The sequence below is a fragment of the Octodon degus genome, unplaced genomic scaffold, assembly GCF_000260255.1.
Source record: "Octodon degus isolate 3935 unplaced genomic scaffold, OctDeg1.0 scaffold00362, whole genome shotgun sequence".
NCBI classification, from domain to species: Eukaryota; Metazoa; Chordata; class Mammalia; order Rodentia; family Octodontidae; genus Octodon; species Octodon degus.
Window position 1 is genome coordinate 485,986 of NW_004524938.1, and position 10,474 is coordinate 496,459.

At 34.3% G+C, this 10,474-nt stretch overlaps 1 protein-coding gene across 1 annotated transcript in view; it reads left to right on the forward strand.

Moving 5' to 3' along the window:
• Window positions 1–10,474, forward strand: part of Ascc3 (activating signal cointegrator 1 complex subunit 3) — a 382,010-nt gene that overhangs the window by 197,274 nt on the left and 174,262 nt on the right. The window contains exon 14 of the mRNA XM_004648215.3: window positions 7,302–7,436. Within this exon, the coding sequence (XP_004648272.1) occupies window positions 7,302–7,436 (135 nt within the window). The remainder of the gene's footprint in view (window positions 1–7,301; window positions 7,437–10,474) is intronic.

Genomic DNA, 10,474 nt, shown 5'->3' on the forward strand with positions numbered 1-10,474 from the left:
TATATATATCACCATCATACAATGCTACTGTAGTCTAAATGGTATATTGGGAGTAATTTATATTTCCTTGTGGATATTTTGTAGGATTTGTGCAGATGGACTTGACATGAGGACTGAATTAAAACTAGGCTTAGGAACATACACATCTTAGAGGTTTTAAATACAGGAAGAGAAATTTAGAGCAATGGGAGGCAAATATTTCTATTGTTTTTTTTTCTACTTCATTATTCAAAGTACATTTTCCAAAAAACTCCTAAAATTATTTTAAATTGTTTAATTGAATGTTAGTTACATATTGTGAATGAAAATACACTTAAAATAGGAATAAATATTTATATAAGTGCCAATATATCTTAGTTATATCCTATTCTTACCATTCATTTTTTTAGGTGGCTAAATTAATTTTATTTATATTACTTTGATAATGGTTATCAGCAATGACAGAAGTTCTGAAAGTTCCGGGATAAGAGCATTAGTATCTCTGTGGAACTTTTTTGAAATTCAGTTTCTTGTTTGCTCTCACTCTATTTAGTCAAAATACACTGTTGGGAGAAGGAGTAGAAATCTGTTTTGTTTTTTTTTTTTTTTAATTAGCTAGGTGAGTTGGAAGAGTTCTAAAATTCAAAACTATTCTCTTACTACATGTATTTTCATTTGCATTTTGTCCAGAGATTCCCACCCCCCCCCATATGTATTTGGTACAGGATCTCACTATGCAGGTTGGACTCCTAGTGATTCTCCTGTTTTCAGCATCCATAGTTCTCAGATTACAGGCTTGTGCCCTGTCCTTAGATGCTTATGGTAATTCTGTATGAGAGAGTAACAGTGTATTCTTGGAGAAATAAGAATAGAAAATATTAACTAGTTTCTTCTAAATCCTATTTCTGTTCAGTAATATTCATGTTTTGATCTTTTCCAAATAATATGCTCTTCTTTCCTTTAAATGCATTATGAAATAATTATTTAAGCGTTCCTGGGGGGTTTTTTACAGTTATTTTTGAGCTTTTCCCCATTCATCAATTTTAATGAACATTTATATGAAGAAGGCTTTATATGATAAGTCACACAAGGATGGTATTCAGATTCCCATATTTTCTGTACAAGTACAGGGCTGATTCCTTCATACATTTTAAACTATATTGCCTTTTTTTTAACTAAAGACATATGTGTATGATAGCGTATAAATGTATAATCTAAGAAAAGTCAAATAAAATTATCAAGTTTTATCATTTTTCAGTGCATCATCTTTGTTGACTTGAAATTTACTGCTCTTAATCTCCTTTTAATGACTCATGTGTTTAACTGCCTCTTAGTTACTAACTGTATTTTTAGATTAATTTGGAGTCATTTCTGCTAAATGAAACTGTGTGGTCCTTTGTTACAATTTTTATAAGTCTATTTGAATTAACTAACAATAAAATCAATTATGTTTATGGAGACCCAGAACCTTGCATTTTCTTCTGTTGCAAAATCTAGACAGAAATTCTTATGAGTTTATTTTACAGACATGATGGATCCTTTAATAAAAAATAAGTGGTATTTGTAACTAATGTTTCTGGTGGTAGCAGTAGAAGGTATTTTGTAAAATGATAAACTTAGAAGTCAGGCTGAAATAATTAATGAAGATTTAGAATCATAGTTCATTTTTTCTTATGTCTCCACAACTATTAATTCATCAGGATTTACATGATATGACATTTTAAGTATGAAAAACATAAATCTGACTACATTATAAAATCCTGGCTTAGTGACTCCTCAAAGGACTAATATCTAGAACGTGTAAAGAACTTGAAAAATCAGAGCCACCACATTTAAAGAACTGATACAAAACTGGGCATCCGAAACGAACAGACACTTCTCAGATGAAAAGTAGAAATGGCAAATAAGTAACATGAAAAAATATTCAACATCACTAATCATTCGAGAGATGCAAATTAAAACAACACATCCCATCTCACTTCAGACAGGATGGCTGTTATCAAGAAATCAATCAATAACACATGCTGATAGGACTGTGAGGAAAAGGAACTCTTCTCCACCATTGGTGCAAGTGTAGACTGGTGCAGCCACTGTGGAAATCAGTGTGCAGGTTCCTCAAAAAACTAGAGTTTCCATTTGACCCAGCAATACCCCTTCCTGGTATCTTTCCAGAAGAATTAAAAGCATTATACCACAGTGATATATGCAGTACTCATGTTTATAGCAGCACAGTCCATGATAGCTAAATCTTGGAAAGGGCCCAAATGCCCATCAACAGAATAATGGATAAAAATGTGGGGTTTCTTATACAGTGGAGTACTGCTCTGTCATAAAAGGATGAACTTGAGACCATGTACAGATGTTGAATGGTTTCTGTAGTGTGAGAAACTAAAAATGTATACATATTGTGAAATAGGAAGAAATGATAAATGGGAAAGGAGGCAAGAGGAAACCAAGAAAGGAAAAAGAAAAAAATGACAAAGGAGAAAAATGGAAACAAAGCTTTTTGTAACTAAGAAAAAGAGGAGTTGAAGTGAGAAGCCAATGGGACAAACAGAAGAATCAAGACATCATATACGCTACAAATTCCATAGGACAGGGGCCCATAGGATAACTCAGTAGAATAAGTGCTTGCCTGACAAGTGCAAGGTCCTGAGTTTGATCCCTGGTACCTCCAAAAAAACAATCCATAGGACAACTGTTATTATATCTAAAATGTACCAATAGGAGGACTGTGGACGTAGCTTGGTGGTCTAAGTGCCTGCCTGGCAAGCAGAAGAACCTGGGTTTGATCCCCAGTACTACATGCCGTGCAGGTGCCAGAACCCCAGGTGTGCATCTCAGGCCACTGAAACCGGGCATGGTGGTACATGCCTGTAATTCCAGTGCTGGGAAGACTGAGATGAGCAGCACTGAGTCTGAGCTGCGTAGTAAGACCCTGTACCAAATAAAGAAGATTAAAAAGAAATAAAATTTAACAATAGCAGTAATTAAATAAAATAAAACCCAGCTCATCTGATAAATAATGTAGAGGCTGTACTGGCTATATAAAGTACCTTAAAATTTCCTGATATCCTTTATTTATTTGACAGATTAGATAGGGAATTTTTTTTTTTTCGTGTGTGTGTGTGTGTGTGTGTGTGTGTGTGTATTTTAGGGAAGGGTTTACAGAGTGTTCAGGGTCTCACTACTAGATCGGACTCGTAGTGATTCTCCTGTTTTCAGCCTCCCAAGTGCTGGGATTACAGGTGGGCACCACCATACCCAGTCTCTATCACCCTCTCAGAGTGCTCTACGGGCGGGACCGGCAAGACACACTGGGATTCAAACTCTGGCCCTTGCATTCTGCCTAAGCAGGCATTTTAGTCTGCTGAAGTATGAGGCTGGCCCTGACCTGTGAATTTTTATAAAGTAAAAATATTTAGAGTTTATTTAAGCTATTATACTAGATTCTGACCTTCAAAAGAACAGGAGACATTTGTTTTTGAGATTTTTGGGGGAGGCGAGGCGGGACTGGCTATATATGTATGCTGAACAGTGTTTGAAAAAATAAATGAAATTAACCTCATTTTAATTCAGTTTCAAAAATTTTATGTTAAAAATTTTAATGTTGGGGTTAATGGGGTTTTATAATTTACTTTTATGTTAGTAAAAACAATCTATATTGCCAAACAGAATGACCCTACTGTTTGCAAGACATACAAGGATAGAATTGGACATATGCAGTACTGGATTTTTCCACATGAGAGGATTTTAAAAATTTTTGTTGGTACATATTAGCAGTAAATAATGATTATATTCATCATGGGGAGTTGATACTTCATGTACATAAGGTATATTTAATTCTTTTATTTTTATTTCTTTTTTGTTTTTTTGAGACAGAGTATCACTGTGTAGTGCAAACTGGCCTTGAACTTACCATCAGTCCTGGCCTTGCACTAACAGTGATTTTCTTGCTTTAGACTCCTGAGTGTTGAGATTGTAAGCAAGCCTCACCACTCCTTGCTCACATTTTAATTCTTTTTACATTCTTTTCCATGACTATTAGCTTATATTGTTTTGCTATATGATTTACAATATTTTAATTCTTTTAACTCTTTGGAAAGAAAAACAACTTCTGATTTTTCCCCACTGAAACAGATTATTTCCATATTAGACTCAAAGTTAGGAAAAAAACAAGAGTCTATTAATAGGGCATTGGCCCCTTCTCAGGTTACAGTTCTTAAATGACTGGGTGGCACTGGAACATGCTTCCCTGATCCTTACAGATCAGAAGCATGTCTGGTCTCCTTAGTTTTGTCTCTGCTCAAATGCCCACAGCATCTTAACTAGAGTGGGTAAGGTAGATTTAAGGGTAAACTAGAGTTTCTTTTTTTCTTTTCTTTTCTTTTTTTTTTTTTCAGAACCGGAGATTGAACTCAGGCCCGTGTGCTTGCCAGGCAAGCACTTATTCCACTGAGCCATCTCCCTGAATGCTAGAGCTTCTTTTGGTAGGATAAAATTAATCCAATTGAGAGCTACCATCCCCTACAACACATTATCTTCTTATCTTTAATTTACATTCACCCTAAAAATGTTACATGTAGCCATTCTAGTTTATGATTGTTGTATAAGATTTGACTTCACTGTAATTCTTAAGTGGTATCATAAATATGGAAACATTTTGTTTGACAAGATTATAAACTACTTCCTAATACTGTAAATAATAATAATAATAATAATAATAATCACCTGAGATAACCAACTTAAAGTGGTAAGGTTTATGTGGGGTTGGAATTTCTGAGGTTTCACTCCATGGTCAGTAGGTACTGTTGTTGTCTAGCAAGGTACAGCATCATCGTGGCAGCACCAGTGTCCCCAGATGTGCCTCTGGCTAGGAAGCAAGAGAGGAGAGACCAGTGGCTGCAGTTTCCTTGAGGATCACTCTAGTGACCCAAAACCTCCCACTGTAACTTACTTTTTAAAGTTTTCACCACTTCCCAGTTGTGCTGGACTGGAAATTAAGCTTTAATACATGGATCTTTGAGAGACACTTAAGAGCCAAGCTCTTAAAGCTTCTACTCCACATCCGGCTTCGAAAAATGCATGTTCTCTTCACCATGCAAAATGCATTCATTGGGTTAATCTCCATGAGTCTGAAGTATTTTGAGCATTCCATTGCTCAAAACTCTTAAGTCCAAGAGCCGACAAAAAAGCTCAGTGAACTAAGTGTCTGCTTAGGTAAGAGCAGGGGCCGGGATTAGATCCCCAGCACCATGGACCACACTGGCTCCGAGTAGTGGCGCATGCCTGTAATCCCAGTGTTGCAGAGGCTGAAAACAAGAGGATCACTATAAGTCTGAGCTGCAAAGTGAAACCCTATACCAAATACATAAAAAGATTAAAAATTAAAAATAATAAAAATTAAGTCCACAGTATGATTCTTAAGGCAAAAGTAAGCTCTTTGTCACCCTAAAAAACTAAAGCCAAGTTAATACTTTTTTAAAAAAAATTATTCATTTTAATGAGAAAAAAATGATAAAAAACAGTTTCAGAACAGGTTAGCAAGACAGTTACAATAATTAATACATTGCATATTGTTGTCTTTGTAGTAGTTATTCAGAGGACAAGATGCAAACATGATATCTTGTCTAAACAATATTAGTACAACCTTTCTCATTGAACTAAGAGAAAGTAGCTATATATTTATCCCGACTATCTTGTATATACATATATATTTCTTTCTTTACAACAAGCAGTCCTTTATATCCCCCTTTTTTGTTTTGTTTTGTCAGAGATGGGTATTCCATTGCTCTTAAAGAAGCTGTATTTGGAGAAGTCTTTAAAGGACCTTTTCAAACTTGATGCCAGTTCAAATATTGTAGGTGCTTGAATTTAGCAAAGTAACCCAATATAGTCCGATACTGCATAGTAGTAGTGAGTTATCAGCACAACTGGCAATTGTCAGAAGTTGTTGACTTGAGCCTTTTACAGCTCAGCATATTAATATGGCTTTACTTTTTATACCTCATTTTTATACCTTTCTGCTGGATAGTTAAGACCAAGATAAAGCAAGACCTATATAACAAGAAATGCAACTTTTGTATCAGATAAGGGCAGGCAAGTACCCTCAGGATTTATCTTATAACTCTATACTGCAGTTTGCAGGTCCTTTGTCAGTGTCAGCCCTGTGGATGAGTCATGGCCATTGCTTGACCAATTTGCTCTCTGTGAAATCCTGAGAGAATTTTCTTCTCTAGGTGACTATTCTTAGGCACACTATGTATCATTGATCATTTTCCTCTGTGGCTCCAAAATCTCCTTGATCAGAAAACTTTGGATACCACTTACTTACAGGATGTCACAACAGAGTTTCTTTCATGTTCTGAGTCCTCACTAACCTTGAAGGGCTAGAGTCAAAATATTGGCTATCTTTTAAGCCCATGTTTCTGTCTAATTTTTGGTTTTTGAAAATAGCAGTTAATGGGTAGAATTCTCACCATGACTAACTCTATATGCTGATATCTGTGAACCAAGTTAATTCTTTTGAAATACACTGATATAGGGAAAATATTCACATTCTAACAAGGAGGAAGAGGAAAATAATGATTGCACCATAGCAAGACTGAAGCACAACTAGGCAAACAATACATTTTAAGTCCCCATGTCTTGGCATCTGGTGCATACAATGGCCGGATCTGTGCTCCCAAGTGATGACTGTCCCAATCCTATGGATTTGCTTATTGTAACCAACACAGCCACTCTTTGGGGTTGACCCTCCATGCTTCCTAAGCTTCATACACCCACAATATTCAACTGACAGAATGTGAATGCAGCTGAGGAGAATAAAATCAGGGAGTTGCTAGCAGTCTGCACTTGCTGCCTGTCATTGAGTACCTTCTGTCCTCTGCATTGTTTTTTCTTTGACCTCTAACCCTTCCTCACAATTACTTCAATACCAACCTTCCCAAAGAGTCATAGCTATGATAAAGCTTCTTTTATTCCTTTGTATGAATAAGTTATCTTTCTCAATTTTCTGATATGAATAAAGTATAATGAATCATATTGTCATAATAGATATGCACAAACTGAACTCCAAGTGTTATAGAATCCACTCATTAGCACAGAAATCATTCATAGGATAATAAAGTCGTATTATTGAATTTCACTTAACATCCTTGTTCTCTATATAGTTTATCCTAAAATAAGGAAATGTAGGATATTTCACAAATTTGAGCTTTATTTTAAGAAATTAATACTTGTTTTATAAAGGATGATTCCCAGGCTAGTACTAAGCTGTGATTTAATGAATTGGAGTGTTAAATTACTTTCCTTTATTTTAGGTGATGGTGTTTGTACATGCTCGAAATGCCACTGTAAGAACAGCTATGTCTCTAATTGAAAGAGCAAAAAATTGTGGCCAGATTTCCTGCTTTTTACCTACTCAAGGACCTGAATATGGACATGCAGAAAAACAGGTAAATAGGTGCAAATGACAGGAAGAGGTCAAGCATTAAAGCCACAAAGACTAGATATGTTTTGAGTTAAGGATCCACCATCTATAGGTTCCAAGAATAAATTTTACAAATTTGTTGACTTTTTCTTGACTTAGTGATCTTTTAAAAATTTTACTGCATTTAACACATCTGTCTATATAATTAAAATGTAAAATTGTTAATTTCATAAAATGTAACATCTTGTGGTTTCATCATTACTCTTTTAAAAAATTAATAGTTAAATCATTAAAATTAAATTTCTCAGTTTTACCTCCCGAGTACAATATTGGCTGATACAACCTAAGTAATCCAAAAGTCTTGTTAAGAAGGTAGAAGACTCTTAAAATGAAATGATTTGAAATGAATGGCTCTGCTACTTACAGTACGTTCAAAGGAGTGAAAAATTATTGGATTGCCTGCATCCTTGTTAGAAAAATAGAGCCTCAGGCTTACCAAATAAGAATTATGGTTCAGCTAGATTCCCAAGGGATTTTGTGAACATTACCATTTACTACCTCGTGTGGTTTGAATGTTGTTAGTATTTTACAGATTTTATTTGATTATATCAATTTTAAATAAGTTAGATCAAGATTAGACAAGCTGTGATCTGAGGGAAAAGAGTTGCAACTTAATTTTGTAACTAAAGTTTTCTGAGAATGTAGCCAAATCCAGTCTTTTATTATCTATCGCTGCTTGCTCACCCAAGGCAGGAGCTGATTATTAGCTATAGACTGTAAGATACTCTCTATCCCTTTGGAGAAATAGTCTACTGGCCCCAATTTAAAACTATGAGAATAGGGGCTGGGGAGATGGCTCAGTAGTAAGTGCTTGCCTGGTGAGCACAGGGGCCTGAGTTCAATCCCCGGCTCCGAAAAAAAATAATAAAATAAAATCTAAAATAAAAATAAAACTATGAGAATAAACTTTTTAAGATGTAAATTGGCATAAGAGGATACTCAAAATTTTTATAAGGTGCTTACTGAATACTGCTAATATGAGATATTGTGTTATGTACTTTTACATTTATTGTCTTAGTAAAATATTTAGTTATGATTAATTACATACATTTTACATTTTAGTTTGACATTTTAAATTTTGACAATAGTAAGCTGATGCCAGTTTTTAATATTAGGTTCTCTTTCAATTTAGAGCTACAAAATGTTTTCATTTTCATTTTTTTTCACTTTGTAGTTTTCTATTATATAGCTTTGTATTCTTCCAGTTATTTATGAGTCTTTCAACAGTCAATTTTGTATTCATAAGTCTTGTTTCATATCTTTGAAAATAAAAAACAACTCTATTATGTTGAGAAGCCAAGCCTTGGGAGCCACCTTGTGGATTTCTGGGTACTTCATATTTCCCAAGTTGGAGATCTTTTGTTATTTTAATTAATTTATGTTCCGTACTTATTGTTAGAGTAATATTTAAGATTAAGTGTTTTCTGTAAATGAAATAACTCAGACTCCTATGTGTGAACATTCTATTGTCTCCTTAGTATAAGATACTGAAAGCATAAGATCCAAAAGGTACAATAGACATTGTGAAAGAGAAAGAAACTGCTCAAAAAGGAAAGAACAACTGGGATACAGGAAAGGATAAAAGGAAGGAAGGAATATATATATGCACTAAGATAATTGTACTACTATTTCTATTAGTTCATTAAAGGATAAGTTAGTTTTTATATTGTTTCATCAATCTTACATGCTTATATCTGGTAATTACTTTGAAGACAACAATATGCCATTTAATAACCACGGCTAATTTCCTATCATCTTGTTTTGAAATTCTGCATCATTTTTGTTTTTTATTATTGTCTTTAAAATTTTAAAAGTTGAGTGTTTTCCATTGCGAAACATTGTTTTTATGGTTATTGCATAACTCAGTCTTCACAGTGCAGCCTTATTGTGTCTTTGGACTGCTGTTATCCCTTGATAGGATATTTCTATAAGTAATGGAAGTACTTCTTGATATAGTGTACAGCATATGTTAAAATTTACAGGTAGCAGTTTTCAGATTGTTTAATTAAGCCAGTGTCACTAAATGCAAATTCATGTATCATTTTGTTGGAAAATAGAAAATTGTAATATAGTAGGATAGACTAGAAAATCCCTAGTGATTATGACAACCTCATTTTTTTACCATAGTTTTTTATTGTACTTTATTTTAATCCAGCTGCTGTTACATTTTGTAAAAGGAATCAATTTATTGAGGATATGTTTTCAGGAAATGTTTTATTGTTCACCATTATATTCCCAGACTTTGTAGTTTTTCTCTGACAATAGCTACTCTCAAGTTACTTTTTTCTTTGCTTTTATTCCTCTAAGGCAGACATTGTAAGAGAGGCATTCATTTTAATTTTCTCATGTAGTTTGCACCACTGTTATATCCTTTCTAAATTCTTATCCCCATTTTACAGAAAAAGAAACTGACACTGAGAAAGTAAATTGTTTCCCTAGAGACTTCATCTAATTATTAAAGCATGATCTGAGCCAGTCTGACTCTTTATCTACTCTTGTATCCTTTATGTTCAGAAGTAAAAGATTAAATCCAATCTGGGAATTTCTAAAGCCTTTAGAGTCTTGTGTCATTTTTAAATGGAAGAAACTTTCTCCAACCTAATTAAATCTCAGAGATTTTAAAAGCCTGCTTACTCACAGTATATATTGTAGCAAAAAAATAAGATAATTTTTCTGAATGCTGCTTCAAGCTCTCAAATTCTAACATTGGGGCTGTTGAGATGGCTCAGTGGTCTAAAGCACCTATTTAGAACAAGCTAAGCTAAACAAAGCACAGGGACTGCGGTTCAATCCCCCAGCACCACATGCCAGCCAGCCCCGCCCCCAGGTGGGCTGAGCTGGCTACACACACACAAAATAAATAAATAAATATTAAAAAAAAATCTAACATTGTTCATTTATCTGGTTATTTATTTCTCAAAATGCCTTTTGAATTGAATGATATTAATAATTCCAAGGAAATGAATATTGTGATGATAGGAAATATTCCTGCCCTGTTTTTGA